The 19,010-nt window shown below is 43.4% G+C and overlaps 1 protein-coding gene across 4 annotated transcripts in view; it reads right to left on the reverse strand.

The window, feature by feature from the left end:
* Positions 1–17,673, reverse strand: part of LOC110523839 (CAP-GLY domain containing linker protein 1b) — a 37,635-nt gene extending 19,962 nt beyond the window's left edge. The window contains exons 1-14 of one of the 4 annotated variants that reach the window (XM_036977528.2): positions 17,540–17,673; positions 15,172–15,391; positions 14,583–15,070; positions 14,329–14,453; positions 13,874–14,075; positions 13,448–13,633; positions 13,177–13,280; positions 12,910–12,970; positions 7,618–7,722; positions 6,977–7,138; positions 6,630–6,725; positions 6,418–6,475; positions 6,173–6,270; positions 5,565–5,639 (exon numbers count right to left, since the gene is read on the reverse strand). In XM_036977528.2, the coding sequence (XP_036833423.2) occupies positions 5,565–5,639; positions 6,173–6,270; positions 6,418–6,475; positions 6,630–6,725; positions 6,977–7,138; positions 7,618–7,722; positions 12,910–12,970; positions 13,177–13,280; positions 13,448–13,633; positions 13,874–14,075; positions 14,329–14,453; positions 14,583–15,070; positions 15,172–15,259 (1,848 nt within the window). In that variant the 5' untranslated portion in view covers positions 15,260–15,391; positions 17,540–17,673. Of the gene's footprint in view, positions 1–5,564; positions 5,640–6,172; positions 6,271–6,417; positions 6,476–6,629; positions 6,726–6,976; positions 7,139–7,617; positions 7,723–12,909; positions 12,971–13,176; positions 13,281–13,435; positions 13,634–13,873; positions 14,076–14,328; positions 14,454–14,582; positions 15,071–15,171; positions 15,392–17,539 lie in introns of all 4 variants that reach the window. The other 3 variants (XM_036977527.2, XM_090234844.1, XM_036977529.2) reach the window with 3 other exon arrangements.
* Between the last annotated feature and the right edge of the window lie 1,337 nt (positions 17,674–19,010).

The following is a 19,010-nucleotide window of genomic DNA, read 5'->3' on the forward strand; positions in this document are numbered from 1 at the left end:
TCAATTACCACTCAAGAACAAATCCTCCCCGAACAGCTGGAATACAGGCTCAAAAAGAAAATCAGCTAAAACATCCCCAGTCCATTTGAAAGATGACACAAACATGTAAGAAACCTGCTGTGTGAGGAACAGAACAGCTGTGTTTACCTGGTAGTGAGAGTAGATTGTGCCTGGATAGCCCCGGTGCAGAGCAGCCACATCCACTGCTCTACCCTACAGCATGGTCCCTCTGTCAGAGTTCTCGCTCTCTCCCAGTACTGGTCTCTAGCCTGTCTGTCCCAGTGGCAGAGCAGTCCCTATCTCTCCTAGTGTCAATAGTGTACCCTATCTTTCCCCAGCGGTCTCTCCCAATAGCACACACACTAACGCAGACTTTCCATCAATAAACCATCGGCTCCCACCCCCTACAGTGCACACCAGAGAGAGAGAGAGAAAGAGAGCGAGGGGGAGAGGGAGGAGAGAGCGAGGGCGTGTGTGTGTTGCCTGGGCACACGCTCACTAGCTAGCTCACACACACGTGGCCGAGTGTACTAAAGTGAGGAGCAGCGCCTTCATTATGTAAATCCCAACAGGTTCCTCCTCCCTCACCCACCCTCTGCTGCTCTCTCTCTGACACACACACACACACACACACAGTCACACACACACTAGGGTTGGGCGGTATCCAGATTTTCATACCGTCATACTGTTTCTGTAACATACCGGGGTATACGGTACTACCGGAAGTGCACAACAGGGCAATATTTATTTAAACTATACAGTACCAGTCAAAAGTTTGGACACACCTACTCATTCCAGGGTTTTACTTCATTTTTGATTATTTTCTATAAGCAAAGAGAAACGACAGTCCGTCATTACTTTGAGACATGAAGGTCAGTCAATCCGGAACATTTCAAAAACGTTGAAAGTTTCTTCAAGTACAGTCGCAAAAACCATCAAGCACTAAGATGAAACTGGCTCTCATGAGGACCGCCACAGGAAAGGAAGACCCAGAGTTACCTCTGCTGCAGAGGATAAGCTCATTAGAGTTACCAGCCTCAGAAATTACAGCCCAAATAAATGCTTCACAGAGTTCAAGTAACAGACACATTTCAACATCAACTGTTCAGAGGAGACTGCGTGAATCAGGCCTTCATGGTTGAATTATTGCAAAGAAACCACTTCTAAAGGACACCAATAAGAAGAAGAGACTTGCTTGGGCCAAGAAACACGAGCAATGGACATTAGACTGGTGGAAATCTGTCTTTTGGTATGTGTGACGGAGAAGTCCGTCACTGGCCGTGGGCAGCGGTTGGTACACTAACACACACACACTCATCGCGCCTCCCTGCTCCATTATCAGCTATGTTAACTTGTGTGTCGACCCACATTGTTACCGTAGCTGATAACGGAGCAGGGAGGCACATTACCTTCCTCCTCTCCTGAAGCAACCAGGTTTGGGATAGGTAGTCCGCAGCAAAATTGTATTTTCCTGCCTCGTGACGGAAACAGAACCTGAAGGGCTGGAGCTCAAGATACCACCTGGTCATGCGAGAATTCCGGTCCTTCATGGTCTGGATCCAGGTCAGGGCTCTGTGGTCCGTGTGCAGGTTAAATTCCCTCCCAAGAGAAGCTTAATTAATTAGTGCTTGGTATGTTCTGATGGGAGGAGTTAACCCACTGTTCCCCGGGTGCCAAAGAAGTGGATGTCGATTATGGTAGCCCCCAGCACCTCTCTGATTCAGAGGGGTTGGGTTAAATGCGGAAGACACATTTCAATTGAAGGCATTCGGTGTTGCAACTGACTAGGTATCCCCCTTCATAAAGTTTCCCTCTCAGATATCAGCCAATCACAAAGGTTTCTTTTCAAAGCGATAAAATAGCCACCACTGGGTCTGTATGTTCAGACCAATACTGTTGTTTCATATAACTGACAAGCACATGCAGTATCCTACTAGGGCTGTGACAGTAATTGAATAACCGTGTAACTGACAGTTATGGTTGAAGCCCATCATGAAAATAAAATAACCATCAAAACCGTTTAAATAAGCCTACATTCATTTGAGGATTTAAAAAAAAAAGTGTTTTATTTTCTTTATTTTAATGTAGATAAACTTGACTAATGTTTATAGGCAATTGTTTTGCTAACTTAGTCTGTGTATTAAATGTTATACATCTCCTCTTCTTTCCTACTGTCCTTTAATGCTCGAGCAGCTAAACTGCTACATGTGGGGGGGGTGTGGAGCGCTATAGGCTTTGGCACTTAGAGAGTTAACTTAAGAGCTATAGAACGCACCCCGTAACTGCAATGATGAGATCGATGTTCTTCTTTGTTTTTTGTTTCATTATCTCGCTGTCATACTGTGTTCAACCATGTACGATCTTTACCTAGCCACCTTGTCCCAAGAGGACCACAATGGAAACAAGACCCAGACTTTAAGGTGTGTTATCCTCTATGATTTGACCAATTTACACATATGGTTTTTTGACGTTTTATGTGCGCTGGTGGTCGAATTTATAAACTAAACACTTAAGTAAAAAAATATTTTACTTTATTTTATACAATGCACATTTTCAGGCCTTTAATTAGCTAATGTTGTGTAAAATGGCCGCCAATCCTCTTCAACCTGGCATGGTATAATTTAATAAGGAATCTTTTCTCAATTTATAGACTAATCAACCCTAATCAGGCCCGGCCGTAGCCGAAATGCCGCCATAAGCAAGACCCCAAAAATGGCCTGCTCCTATCCCTGCAAAGATGAACAGTAGCCTAGGCTATACAGTTTCAGCCACCAATGCACTTTTGTGAATGCCCATGTGGTAGCCTACCATTTGTAAAACAGGCAATTTACAGTGTATCTCTGTCATTTGGTCACATGCATTTCTGTTGAGGCATGTATTAATTACAGTAATTTACCGTTCTCATTCTTAGAGTGGAAATGTTGTCTGCAGAGTTCACAACCTGCTACACTTGTGAGAAACACCTTCTGGTTTATTTCATACCATCATTTACGTGTTCCACGTGAGCAATGAGCATGTGTCTGGTTTCTCTGTCCTTGTTGTTGACGTAGCGCACGCGCAAGCGTTGAAGTACCTGGCCTGCTTCTCGCAAATGTCAAATGTAGGAAAGTACCCAGCTGTGCTTTTCAGTCATTTTTTCTTCACCTCACACAGTAAATCAGCGAAGTTTTTTTCTTCTTCATCCATTCAAATTATAATAGTTCCTCACAGTATTTGAAGACTCTTTCCAACACTCTCCCCCTCAATAATCCGTGTCGCTGATAACTAGGTTATGGACATGATGCATGTATTGGTTTCTATTTGAATGATTGTACATTTAATCTTCATACTATAACATAGCTGTCCCTGTCATACTTTCCTTGTCAATTCATTATATTATAGCCTACTTTCAGTAATCCATAAAGTAGGTCTAGTTTTTTAATACGTTTTAAGGAAATTTGAATATTTGCTAATGTCTGACATATGCTGGTGGCTTTGATTGACGAGTGCTTTTACGTGAGTTTCCAGAAAGTTTCCTAAAGTAGCATGTCTGGACTCCATCTCTTTAGTAAGTATCACATGCTGTCATGATTTAATATTGTAAAAAGGCCTGTTTTCAGTAGGCTACATTATTTCTCTCATTACGGCGCCCTCTCTTTCAAGAATATATTCCAATGCTACGTTTTTGCTAAAACATGTGACGTTTTAGCAAAAATGTCGGGTAAAGTGGTATGAAACCCATAGGACTTCGTTTGAATGGTTTTGTGCATCGAAATAGGATCTGTATTAACTGTTTTTATATGCAGAAAATCCAACAGACAAGAACAAGGTAGGCTTATACTTTATTTTGACTCCGTTCATGTCTCAATATGAAAATGTGACAGATCCTCTCCAACCTGGCATTTCTTAATTGAATGATTAATATTTACCTTGAATAATTATACTGTAATACCATGATCATAAGGAAGTGTAATGACTTGTTTCAAATAGGTTTTTATTAATAACCATATCCATGTAAACAAGTGTACAAACAGAATTGATGACCTCCCCTTTTCTGAATAGTTATATCAGTGACGTGCACATTGGCCTGGCCAATTACCATAACCTTAAATTCCAAGACGTCACAGCCCCAAATCCTACATATGAGTGTGTACAAGTAATGTAATGTTCTGGTCAGCCATGCATGGTCAACACACACCCAAACTGACGCTGTGACTCACACTAACATGTGCATGATTACATCACAGCCTGCGGGTGCAGAGGAGAGGGAGGGGAGGAGAGGCAGTAAGAGCATCGTAGCACTTAGAACAGTGTGTGTTAGAATAACATTGACTGTGAGTTTGAGTTTGAGAGAGTGTGTGTGCGTGCGCGCTTGTGTGTGTGTGTGTGTGTGTGCGTGGCTAAGCACCCTCCACAAAACTAAAACCACTCCACCAGCGTCTCTATTCAAAGCGATTTTTAGAACATTTTTATAATCTCATTACATTGTAGCAGATGCTCTTATCCAGAGCGACTTATATGCATATATTTTCATACTGGTACACCATGGGAATCGAACCCACAACCCTGGCATTGCAGGTCGCAAACTCTACCAACTGAGCTACGGAAGCACCTCATCTGAGCCCTCTTCATGAAGGACCTGTTTAACTTCTCCTTTTAGCCTCTGCCCGCCTTGCTAGACATCCCACCCTGCCTGGGTAGTTTTATTGGTATGGCAAACACTAAGTGTGAGCGATAGGAATTAGGGAGGGTTACTAAGGGTTCATTACTAGATTAGGACAGTAGAACAGTAGGAATGGCTCAGTTCAGATCTAACTGGAAATTATACCCACAGTCACTCACACTCACAAAGCAATTCACTCCACAGATTAAGTGTGTTTGTGCCCCTCTAATCTGTTTCCCTGACTGACCATCTGGAGCATACAGACACAGCTTGCCTGGCTGGGTCACTATGTCCAGAGAGAAGGGGGGGAGCCAAAGGATGACAAAAAAAAAGAAAGCTACATCGACAGAGAGAGAAAGAGGGGATGGATGAAGAGAGCGATGAGGAAGAGAGCGGTAAATACCAGAGATGTCCTGAAAGAGGGCAGTAGAGAGCAATGGATCGATTGGAAGAACGAGAGTGAAACAGAGAGAGATGAATGAAGAGTAAACAGAGAAAGAGAGAGAGCAACAGAGGGACAGAGGTAGATGGATGGAGAGAGGGAAGAGTCCAACAAAGTGACCAAGGTACTGAGAAAAATATGTAAGAGAGAGAGAGAGAACAAGAGATGACCAGGAGTATTTTATGCATGACTGGGTCTATGTGGTGACCAGTACTCAAACATCCATGCTGTAATACTCAAGTGAATATGAAGTACAAAACCCTTGGGCTATGCACGCACACACACGCACACACACACACACACACACACACACACACGCACACACGCACACACACACACACACACACACACACACACACACACACACACACACACACACACAGCTTAGATAAGCACACGTTATGACCACATTAAAGCCTGCTTTGCATCGGCGACATGACAAGCTGACTTTTCACCTGAGCCCTGCCCCCTTTTCCTCACCTGAGCCTCCAGCGATGTCTTCTCATTGGTCAGCTGCTCCACGGAGTGGGTGGTCCTCTCTGACGACTCAGCAGTCTGGGGGAGGGGACATGTTTAGTAAACAAATCAAAATTCTAGAATTTATTTTGATCGATAACTAACTTTTGATTAAAACTATCATTTCACATCTAAAATATGACTAAATCCACAAGAACGACATTTCAAAAATGTTACGAAAATGGAATTAAATAATGTGTCGGTGTTAATTAATTAAGCATTTTGGTATGTTAACGTATTTAATCACGTAAACATTACATGAAAGAGACGCCCTGCTGCATTTTAAAGCCACACGGGTAAAAGTTAGGGACGTTCGTGTGCGTGTGCGTGTGTGTGTGTGTTAGTCATATATTCATACAGCTTCAGCCTCAGAGATGTAGCTTGGGTTCAGCGGGCCTGGATGAAAGAACATACTGTGGCCTTTGCATGTCGCAGCTGCTGTTTTCATGCATACGTCACGCTACAAACATTGCATACACACGTTTCTTTACCTGTTCACATACAGGCACACACACATTGGACAGAAACACCATCATCATTATACACTCGAAAATACACACACACACACACACCTGCGTCAGTCTATCCTGAAGCTCTTTCTCTTTGCGTTGGTTCTCTTCTCTCTGTGCCTCCCTCTCTTTTCCCGCCTTATCCACTCTCTTCTCCAGCTCTGCAACAAAAGCCGTAGAGATAGTTTCACTTTTCGTAATGAATCTTTACCAGCACCTCTCATAGGATTAAGCCTACTCCCAGATTAAGCCTACTCCTTCATTCAACATAACTTTCAGTGGAAAGTTTCTATTGTATGTCTGTTTACCATGCATGGTTTGTGCCATCGTCTTGTTGTCTTTCTCTGCAGCGTCCAGTTTCTGTCTCTGAAATGGTCAAACAAACAAACAACTTCACAACAAACTTCACTAGAGAGCAATAACATTCTTTCTCCATGAGCTACACAGGGAAGGATAATGACTCTCATCATCATGACTGTGTGTGTGTGTGTGTGTGTGCGTGTGCGTGCACGTGTCTCACCAGGCTGGTTAGCTGCTGTCCAAGGGAGATTTTGTCCTCCTCCACAGAGCGAAGCTGTTCCTGCCTGTTGTCCAGCTCCACACTAATTTCGCTGATCTGGAAAGGGGAAGACAGATGGGAGACAATTCTAATGTCAAAAGGGATGCAAAACCAGAAAAACCAGATGACTGTAAATGCAAAGACTATGGGTATGACAGGGCTGGAACAAATGCCTGCACAGACAGGCTGGAACCAAGGCCGGGCTGCAATCTAAAGCCTGGACAAACAGCAGGCCAAAACTGAAGTCGCCCATCCCTGGGAGAGGGGTTAAGGGGATGTTTTTTAACCAGTACTATAAGACGCCCTACCTTCTTCTCCTGGGACTGGGACCGGGCCTTGAGGTCGCTGAGCTCCTCTGGTGACAGCGACACAGCGCCCTCTGTCTGCTGGGAGGACTGTAGTCTCAACTGCAGCTCCACTACCTCTCTCTCCAGCTCCATGATCCTAGACCGCTCAGACACTGTGGCCACCTGGGGAGGGAGGGAAGAGAGGAGGGAGAATGAAATTGGGGAATGAAGGGGGGAGAGAGTGGAGAGAGGGCCAGCCCTAGCCCCTCCAGCTTCTTTGATGTAGGACTGGGAAATACAGACAAAAATACATATCAAAATGAATCCAAATCTAATTTAGCTACGATATGAAAAACAGTATCAAGGCAATGTAAGAGTGTGCAGTTGAGACTCAGGCATTAGTGCAGCAGCATGAGAACAGCTTTTTGTTCCAGAGGGTTTGGGGCTTGCAGGAGAAACGTTGTGGAATGCTGTGGCCAGACGATTGTGGACATCGATATCGCAAAATAACTAGACAATATATCGCGCACAGCCATATCGCGATTAATGACTAACCCACACTACATATCACCCAACCCTACAGTGTCCAGAACGTAAAATACCGTTAGATCCAGAAGTATTACCCGATGATGTCGGATATATGATGCCTATGATGGTATTACCCTAGTGTCCTCTAAGTCCCTCTGCAGTTTGTCAGCTTTGGTCTTTTCAAACAGAAGGCTCTGCTCAAGCTCCTTAATGTGGGCATGCTCCAGTTTGGTCTGCGTCTGTTAGTCAGAGAGAGGAAGAGGAGAACACACCAACACCAGCATCACATGCCAGCTCCATGCCACACACAAGGATAGCAAACGATGATGTCATAGCAGAGACCAGAAAGTAGGAAGTGCATATGAGAGCCAAATGTTTTATTCCAGTGGGTTCTATTCTATTCCAATGATTCTATTAAGCCAAATCCTCAATGACCAGACCCATATAAAACGAGACATACAGGGAATACGGTGCCATTTGAGACCGCCTGAATCTTGTAAAAGGACTCTAACCCTCTAAAGTTCACCTCTATGAGACTGAGCCCCACCCTAACTACCTTTGTTCGGGTCTTTGGTTGGTTGAGTCACAGAAGTACAGAGTTTTGCTAACTAGCCTCCATTGTGGCTCCACAGGTTACATGAAGATAATGTTCTAATCATTCTAAGCATTTGTCTGGCAACTATGGATCCATTGAGTTTGCCAAACTCTGTCCAGTGTATTTATGGATCTGCCTGGATCTATTTTAAGGACCGCTCCATCTGGTGGATTCGGTTCTCTTCCCTTTGGTTCCCAGTGCTCGAACACTTTCTTGACAAGGTCTTGCAATCAGTGACATCATCGCTTTATCCTTCTTTCTCTTCTGTAAGCGCCAGAGGGAGGTAGAAAGAGAGAGAGAGAGAGAGAGATGAAGGCTTTGTGACATCACCCTCTTCTTGAGCAAGGGGAAGAGAGGGTGCGGAGGCGAGAGACAAGATGAAAGGATGTGAAAAGTGAAAAGGCGTGCCAAGAAGAGATGAGAGAGCTCTTAATAAAGAAGGCGATGGATGGGGGGAAAAAAATGAAGTAAAAACAAGAAAGTAAAAATCGAATCAAATTTGATTGGTTGCGTAGACATATTTTTTGCAGATGTTATCGCGGGTGCAGCGAAACGCTTTTGTTCCTAGCTCCAACAGTGCAGTGATACCAAACAATAAACCAAAATCAAAACAATTTAAAGAAAGGAATTAAATATTACAATAAGCAATATCAGCATAGCCGCGGGAAGTAAGGGTTATATATATATATATATATATATATATACACACACACACTACATGACCAAAAGTATGTGGACGCCTGCTCGTGGAACATTCCAATTCGGCATTCCAATTCATCTCAAAGGTGTTCGATGGGGTTGAGGTCAGGGCTCTGTGCAGGCCTGTGAAGTTCTTCCACACTGATCTCGACAAACTATTTCTGTATGAACCTCGCTTTGAACACGGGGGGGGGGCATTTTCATGCTGAAACAGGAAAGGGCCTTCCCCAAACTGCTGCCACGAAGTTGGAAGCACAGAGTCGTCTAGAATGTCATTGTATGCTGTAGCTTTACGATTTCCCTTCACTGGAACTAAGGAGCCCGAACCATGAAAAACAGCCCCAGACCATTATTCCTCTTCCACCAAGCTTTACAGTTGGCACTACGCATTGGGGCAGGTAGCGTTCTCCTGGCATCCTCCAAACACAGATTCGTCCGTCGGATTGCCAGATGGTGTAGCGTGATTCATCACTCCTGAGAACGTGTTTCCTCTGCTCCAGAGTCCAAATGCTGACATTGCTTCCAGAGGCAGTTTGAAACTCGGTAGTAAGTGTTGCAACCGAGGACAGGCAATTTTTAAGCGCTTACGGTCCCATTCTGTGAGCTTGTGTGGCCTACCACTTCGCGTCTGAGACGTTGTTGCTCCTAGACGTTTCCACTTCACAATAACAGCACTTACAGTTGACCCCTGCAGCTCTAGCAGGGCAGAAATTTGACAAACTGACTTGTTGGAAAGGTGGCATCCAGGTTGAAAGTCACTGAGCTCTTCAGTAAGGCCATTCTACTGCCAATGTTTGTCTATGGAGATTACATGGCTGTGTGCTCGATTTTCTACACCTGTCAGCAACGGGTGTAGCTGAAATAACCGAATCCACTAATTTTAAGGGGTGTCCACATACTTTTCTAAATAGCGTATATATATATATATATATATATATATATATATATATATATATATATATATATATATATATATATATATACACATCTTTTATTTTACAAAATTAGTGAACTGGGCCTTTATTACTCCTGTATGAGCGGACAGAAATAGTCGTCAGCAGCACGGGGAGAAAAGATTCTCTCATGAATGTCAGAGTCCAGAATATAAATATAGATGTATATGATGGTGTGTATAGACATTATGGACAGTATATGAATAGAAAAGGTGTGTACAGCAGTAGTTATATAGGATGAGCCTTGACTAGAATACAGAATATACAGTGCTTTCAGAAAGTATTCACACCCCTTGACTTTTTCCACATTTTGTTGTGTTACAGCCTGAATTTAAAAGTGATTGAATTGAGATATTGTTTCACTGGCCTACACACAATACCCCATAATGTCAAAGTGGAATGATGTTTTTTCAATTTTTTTAAACAAATTCATACAAATTAAAAGCTGAAATATCTTCAGTCAATAAGTTTTCAACCCCTTTGTTATGGCAAGCCTATATATGTTCAGGAGTAAACATTTCCTTAACAAATCACATAATAAGTTGCATAGACTCACTCTGTGTGCAATGTTTTTTGAACGACTACCTCATCTCTGTACCCCACACATACAGATAATTGCAAGGTCTCTCAGTCGAGCAGTGAATTTCAAATACAGGTTCAACCACAAAGACCTGGGAGGTTTTCCAATGCTTCGCATAGAAGGGCACCTATTGGAAGATGAGTAATAAAATAAAATCTGAGATTGAATATCCCTTTTGAGCATGGTGAAGTTATTAATTACACTTTGGATGTTGTATCAATACAACCAGTCACTACAAAGATAAAGACGTCCTTCCTAACTCAGTAGCCGGAGATGGATCAACAACATTGTAGTTACTCCACAATACTAACCTAATTGACAGAGTGAAAAGAAGCAAGCATATATGCATCCTTTTTGCAACAAGGCACTAAAATAATAAATACTGTACTAAATGTGGCAAAGCAATTCACTTTTTGTCTTGAATACAACGTGTTATGTTTGGGGGAAAAAATAATACAACACAAAACAACACATTACTGAGTACCACTCTCCATATTGTCAAGCATAGTGGTGGCTGCCTCATGTTATCCGCATGCTTGGGGAGTTTTTCCGGATAAAAAGGAAGTGGAATAGAGCAAGCACAGGCAAAATCCTAGAGGAAAACCTGGTTCGGTCTGCTTTCCACCAGACACTGGGAGATGAATTCACCTTTCAGTAGGACAATAACCTAATATACAAGGCCAAATCTACACTGGAGTTTCTTACTGAGAAGACAGTGAATGTTCCTGAGTGGCAAAGTTACAGCTTTGAATTAAATCTGCTTGATAATCTATGGTAAGACCTGAAAATGGTTGTCTAGCAATGATCAACATCTAATTCGACAGAGCTTGAAGAATTTTGAAAATAATAATGGGCAAATGTTGCACAATCCAGGTGTGGAAATCTCTTAAGAGACTTACCCAGACAGACTCACAGCTGTAATCGCTGCCAAAGGTCATTCTAACGTATTGACCCAGGGGGTTGAATACTTATCTAATTAAGATATATTAGTGTTTTGTTTTTCATGATTTCTGTTCCAAATTTTAGAATGTGTCTTCCACTTCGACAGTACAGAGTATTTTGTGTAGATCGTTGACAGAAAAATTACAATTAAATCCCTTTTAATCCCACTTTGCAACAACAACATTGGCATAATAAGTGGGTAGGCATACAAAGTGGGTAAAACAGTATGTAAACATTATTCAAGTGACGAGAGTTGAATAACTATGTACACAGGGCAGCAGTCTCTAAGGTGCAGGGTTGAGTACCAGGTGTCTAGTAACAGTGGCTAAAGTTCAGGGTAGGGTACTGGGCGGAGGAAAGCGGCTGAAGAAATGAGAATTGAGCAAATGAAATAGCAAAAGAAAAAAAAATGAATGAACTCATGAATGAGTGAATTAATGAGAGCTGAGAAATGAAAGACATTAAAGAAATATGTGATCAGATTAATAATTGAATTTAATGAATGAATGAAATGAAAGAAAGAAAGAAAGTGTGGATAACTAAAATAATATCATCAGGCCCACATGAATACTTTTATTAATGCAGCAGCAAAAGCCAATCAAAAGCAGAGTTTTGTGAGGACATAGAACTCACCACCATGCCAACATATACACTGTAGTTGGGTAGAGAATAAGGGTAAAAAAATAAAAACACATCCCCAAACTGCTGGAGCTACTGAACCAGAACTTCAACAGAGTAGAGGAAATGTACCAAGTAGCTATATTGAGGAGAGACTATGAAAAAGATTTTCAGCTAACCAATCGGATGAGAACTTGAGCTAACCAATGAGAGATGACGAGAGAGCCCTGGTCAACTGGTGAAACTATATTTTATACTGATGGATTCTGGGTTCTGACTCCTAATCTTGGAATAGTGTTAATTATCAGGTATCCTATTGAAATATTGAGTGCTTATGGTCTTGAGAGGGTCTACAAGTGAATGTTTATCTGTAGGAGGAATGTATGTGGTGGCAGCAACTAAGCTTGGAATGTACTGAGTGAAGGAAAGACGTTGGCAGGCACAGATAAGGGTGGAGAGCTGTGGATTAGTAAGGAAGGGGGTTGAGGTCAGGTCACATCAAGGGAGAAGGAACCGTTTATTGCCCGTATCACTTAACTTCCTGCCTAGCAATAAAGATGTAATGTTTAGAGAGAAGGAGGAGACTCCACCCAAATTGGGTTATATATACTACCACTGGTGGAAATATGTATTTGTCTTATGCAGCTGTATTGACCCAATGGGTGAATAAACTTGGTTTAAGCTTTACTAGTCGTCCTTGATGTTAATAGGTTCATTTATAACCTAACAATACACACCCAGTATTGTACTCTGAGTGTATAAAGGGTGTGGCATAGAACAAAACGTTGAGTCATGACAGTACAGATGAGGGAATGATGTATGTGACGAACCAAATGAAGTAGCTGATATGAAGGAATTCTGCATCAGTGTTTCATTCGGCGTTGAAATATGAAAGGTGGAACAACGGTGTAACACCATCACATCAGCTCTACGTGGTATTTCACCATCTCAAATAACACTGTCTGGATTCTGTTAGTAGGTGTGTGTGTGTGTGTGTGTCTGTGAGAGAGAGAATCAGAGTACTGGGTCATTTGTTTACCTCTAGGTCACCTTTAGTGATGCAAGCTTCCTCCACAGTGAACTGCAAGTCTTCCACTTTCCTGTCAGACAGATAGAAAGAGTCATCCTCTTCTCCTCTCCTCCAACATCCCAGGCTCTATCCCATAACAGCAATGCTTTCCAAACGATGCACTTAAAAATACTAACATAGAGAACAATATTGACATAACCAGCCCATAAAACCCCTCTATCGACTACAATTCTCAATTACCCTCCCTCCCTCACGCACGCATACACACACACCCACCTCTTCTCTTCCTCCAGTTGGTTCAGCAGCTCCACCTTGTCTCTGTCTGCTGTCTCCACCAGTTCACGCAGTTGATCTAGCTTAGCCTCCATCTCCATAGCATGCTAACACACACACACACACACACACGTGCCATATCAATGCATTGACATGGTTTGCTATAGGTCAACAACATAAAGCATGTGTGGGAGACGGATATTCCACGTGTATTGTATTTTTCTGTGTGTGTGTGTGTGTTGTCTGTGCTTTCTCCCCTCACCTGCCCCTGTACCTTCGTGAGCAGTGACAGTTCCTGCTGCACCTCCCCAGCATGGCTGGTTGCCTTGGCGACCTCCCCGCGTTCCATGTCCCTCTCGGCCAATAGCTGCTCGATGTGCTGCTGCTTCTCCTTCAGGGCTTCCTGTAGCGCTGTAGTGCCAGAGATCTTACGAGCATACCGTGACGAGGTCTCGGTCAGCTAGGGGGGAAGAGATAGAGAGGACACATTCAGATAAGATGGACACAAGTGGAGAGAAGAGAGAGCAGGGAGAAGATAAAGAATGCTGTGTGTGTGTGTGTGTGTGTGTGTGTGTGTGTGTGTGTGTGTGTGTGTGTGTGTGTGTGTGTGTGTGTGTGTGTGTGTGTGTGTGTGTGTGTGTGTGTGTGTGTGTGTGTGTGTGCGTGTGTATTTTCAGTAGCGTGTTTGTGTGTGTCTCACCAGGCCAGTGCGGCTGGGTTTCCCACTGACAGAGGAGGTGACAGAGCTCAGGGAGCTCAAGGAGGAGGCGCTGGGACTCCTCTTCATGGTGGAGCGTCTCCGTGAGGAGTCCTTGGCTTTAGCCAGGGTGCTGGGGAAGCCGATACGACTCACCTTGTGGACCGGCGCAAACAGGCCGTACCGCGGCAGACACTGGAAATACCTGGAGACATTTGAAAGGGATATCAGAGGATGTCAAAAAACACACCTGAAACATATGAGAAGGACATATTCTTAATACGTATCATTTTTAAGACTTTCTCTATACGGGTCAAACTTTAAAACCACTGAATTTCATGACACTTGACTATTTAGAGAAGGACATGTTTTTAATCGTTATCGTTGTTTTTAAAATACTTTTTCTACAGGTACAGCTTTAACCACTGATAATAAAACCTGTGTGTCACATATCTAACCTGGATCCAGCCACGGCTCCATCATTCTTCCCAAGTGGTTCGTCCAGCTCCACTCCACACCACTCCCCCTTGGCAAACTCTGTCTCCCCCATGAACCTCACCGCCCCCGACTTATTACCCCCCACCTGGAGAGAGAGAGAGAGAATGACGGAGAGACAGATAGAGAGGGAGGTAGTAGAGAAGGAACAAGAGCTGTGAGCTGACACACACACACGCGCACACAAACACACACACACACACACACACAAACTCACCAGCACGCGGTCTCCCAGTCTCAATTCTCTTCTGGTCTTCTTGGCTGAGTCTGTCTCAGAGAGGTTGGACACTGACCCACTGCCCGTCATGGTTCTGCTCAGCGGTGTCTTGGTGCTGTTACCAGTGGTATTAGCAGCCCCAGCAACAGCAGCGGTAGGGGAGTTTGCCCCTGTCTCGCCAGGGTTAGACTGCCCACAGTTGGCCTCCATCTCTGGCATAGCCGTCTTGGTCAGCTTGGAGGGGCGTGTGAATATTCCTCTGCCATCCTCGCACTGGAAGTACTGGACCCCCGCCACCGACCCGTCATTCTTTCCGATGGCCTCATCCAGGACGATGCCAGCCCACTGGCCTGGGGCAAACTGCGTTCCCCCCAGGAAGTGGACATATCCTGGCTTGTTGCCGTTGACCCACACCTTCTCCCCCACCTGGTAGTCCATTTCTCCATCCTGGGTGGGAGACTTCTCAGGAGGAACAGGCTTTGGAGCAGCTGGAAAAACAATCATCATCAGCAGTAGCAGCAACAACACACACACACACACAAAAATACACACACACACACACACAATGAGCCCTGCGGCTGATTCTTACTAGAGGAAGGGGAGGTGCGTGTTGGTAATCCAGTTGGCCTGCTTATCTTGCTGGGAGGCTTGATTCCACTGGGTTTGCCTGTGCTCATGGTCCCTGCTTGCTCCTCAAGAGGCTATGGGCTACTGGAGCAGAAGGTGGTGCTGGCCTCTTGTCAGGATGGGGGGGCTAGGCCTTCCTGCCCCACCACCTACTTTGTTCTGCCCCACCTTGAGGCCGAGGCCTGAGAGACACAAGGCACGGAATACTTCTTAATAGATTTCATTTGTAGTCCATTAAGTTCACAAAAATGACTTGTAATTCATCATGAAGTAGTATAGAGAGAAAGAAAGAAAGACAGACAGACAGACAGACAGACAGAGGGTGAGAGGTGAGAGAGAAAGAGAACAAGAGACAGAAAGAAAGAGGGTGAGAGAAAGAGAGGGGGTGAGGGGGTGAGAGAGAGAGAGAGAGAGAGAGAGAGAGAGAGAAAGAGAGAGAGAGAGTGAGAGGAAGAAAATGAGAGGCCCCTGGCCTCTAGCTAGGAAGCAGCAAGTCAGTTTAGGGCCAAATACACAGTTGACAGGAAGTCAAGACATTCCAAACCCACCCAGCAGCACTTCACACGTACAGTGTACACACACACAGGACACAGCATCATTATAACTCCATTATAATTCAAGACTGGTGCTTGTTTCTGGCCAGGCCTGACTAGTGACTAAGAGCTCCAGAATTACATGACTAAATGGTCATAAAAAGAGCAGAGAAGAACAGCCATCCTCTATGTAGAGATACTCCCGCCCCATCCCTCATCCAGTCAGGGTGTAGCTGGGAAACATTAGCTACTTGTTCGTTGTCTTCCCTATGGGCGGGGACACACGATAGGAATGGTGTGAATTTTTGGACGCAGCTCAACACGAGTTCGACCAGTGGTGTAGAGGTTTTAGAAAAATGGAGGGTAAACTGATCGTCGTTCGCGATGAACAAAGTAACCTTGTACTTTCTAGGCCTTTTTCCGCAAAAGGTGGGTAAACCCTTGCCAAAGTAAAAAAAGGTGCATCAACTTTTATTATCAAGTTATCCATCCATCTTCTAATGAACAGCACTCATTTGGTGCCAGAACACTCATCACACATCAGCTATGACTGTGGCGGGTGTGTGACTGTGTGTGAAGAGGGTGTGAAAGGAGTGACGGTGCACTTAATGGGGCCACATTATTCATTAATTATTACCCAGTCAGTATTACATGGCCATGGATGGTAGAATAAGGGAACAGCGGGAGACTCTAGGGACAGAATTGCCATGGGTACTTTCTGAATATTATCACAAAGTCTAGGTCTACCGGGTCTTTTGAACTGGCCCAAAAAAATTCAATTAATTTCTAAATTCAAGTCCTAATATCAAAATGCAGGTCGAACAACAAGGCCAGTCTGATCTGGAGCCAGCCAGGTAAAAAAGAAGGCCTTGCCAGATGCGTGGTGACGTACCCAGGGACGCTCCTCCCCCTCGGGGTGTCAGACCACAACAATGCGAGCATGATGCTGTCTCTGGCTGCTAATAACTCTCTGTAAAAACGACTCTTTCCAGATCGTAATAAACGTATTATAACACATTAATATAGAAACGATGCCAAGTTACCTGTTGCTTTTAAGCGAATCTTGCTGATGACCATAAATAGTATAGTTGTCTAAGACCGGTTCAAGTAATGACTGAGGATTAAGGAATGGTTGCTATTATTGCTCGTCAAATATCTAGCTAGCTGACTAAAGCATCCGTTACAGGACAGCTTTACTGAGGATAAATACAGCTTGCCTTTGCTGAGCTCACCTTTACACGAGTCAGTCTCTCCAAGTAGATGAATTTCTCTCCACATCCCTGGCTTCCATAATACGATTAGTAAACCAGTCTTCATGGCTGGAAGCTATCAAGCTATATGGCTCTTGACTGATATAGCATAAAGGATACTTCTAATAGTTTTCTATTAGCTGGTTAGTTGCTGCTGGCTAACCAGCTGGTTAGAACGGGAGTAATGACAGATCCTGGTCTGAATGTGAAGCTTGCTTGTCTAGCTGAGCTCTGGCAAAATCAATTAAACTGACTCGCAGCAACTTGAACAGTTTAGCTTTATTGAAAGGACGTGATACGTTCTCATCCACTTATGTAATTGTATTAGAGAATAAGAACGTAATTAGAGATAATAACCAGCTAGCTACCTAACCCGCTACGCATTTCTGCTTTGGACCAGTGGGTGTAATTCCCGATGCCTTCATTCCCTGCTGTCCCTCCCTGTCGGAATTTCAGATAGTGACTAGCTATCTAGGTAGCTTTCCCTTGAATAAAAAGAAAAACAAATGGGGATATGAGTGGTATATATAAAACAAATATTGCTTACCTGAAGTGTAGTCGATAAATCACTGTTTTGATCGAAGCGATTAAAATAACTGCAACAGTACGCCCGTTAATTCCCAAACCCTGCCCAGCACACTGATGTATATAAGAACGGCCTAGCATTGTGAACATAGCGGCATTAAGGCCAGGTGATCATAGGGCTAATTTCCAAAATAAAAGTTCCCCTGAAAATGGTTTTACTTATTAACTGCATTTAAAATCACAAACAATATTGTTGGAACGCCCACTCCAGTAGAAATGCACTTTTTCTAGTAGAAAGACGATGGCCAGGTTTACTCATGTTGCCCAATGATTTAAGTAAATAAGCCATTGTTTTAGTCAAAGTAAACGTATGATATATTTGTGATATATAGTGATATATCCAAACTGCCTACTTCCTGCAAATCTGTGTGAATGCAGTGTCTTTTCCTATGATATGAAATACACATTCTTTTCAGTTTACCTTTTGTTTTAGGGCTGGGTTTTATTTTAATGTTACCACCCACCAGCATGGAATTATTTATTAATCAGAAACAGCTGCAAAGTTATTCATATTTCTGAGCCAAACAGCCTTGTTGTTACGTCCGTTGTTGGAATGAGACCAAGGCGCAGCTTGGTACATCTTTCCATCTTTCTTTCTTTCTTTCTTTCTTTCTTTCTTTCTTTCTTTCTTTCTTTCTTTAGATGAACACCAACAAAAACACACACACACACACACACACACACACACACACACACACACACACACACACACACACACACACACACACACACACACACACACACACACACACACACAAAAGACAAATTAACATAACGTTCTGCAGGCTAAATAGTAACTGTACAAAATCAAGATCCCACAAACTCAGGTGGAAACAGGCTCCCTAAGTATGATCCCCAATCAGAGACAATGATAGACAGCTGCCTCTGATTGGGAACCATACCCGGCCAACAAAGAAATAGGACACAGATTTGCCCACCCAAATCACACCCTGACCTAACCAAATAGAGAATAAAAAAGGCTCTCTAAGGTCAGGGCGTGACACTTGTGTCCACTTGTCTGCCTGAGCCATGGAGCAAATAAAAATGGGGGTGTGCAAAGTTTTACACCTCCACTTTTCTTTACCAGAAAAGTATCATAAGACATAGGATAATTTGTCAATTTTCACTTATTTTTGAGCTAGTCTGTATTAAAATGTATATATACAGTGCATTCACTTTTTCCACATTTTGTTATGTTACAGCCTTATTCTAAAATTGATTAAATGGTTTATTTCATCAATCTACATACAATATCAAATAATGACAAATCAAAAACAGGTTTTACAGAAATTACAGCTTCGAGTCTTCTTGGGTATGACGCTACAAGCTTGGTACACCTGTATTTGGGGAGATTCTCCCATTCTTCTCTGCAGATCCGCTCAAGCTCTGTCAGGTTGGATGGGGAGCATTGCTGCACAGCTATTTTCAGGTCT

Source organism: Oncorhynchus mykiss, chromosome 5 (assembly GCF_057628025.1).
Source record: "Oncorhynchus mykiss isolate SJ-2025 chromosome 5, ASM5762802v1, whole genome shotgun sequence".
Taxonomy (NCBI): Eukaryota; Metazoa; Chordata; class Actinopteri; order Salmoniformes; family Salmonidae; genus Oncorhynchus; species Oncorhynchus mykiss.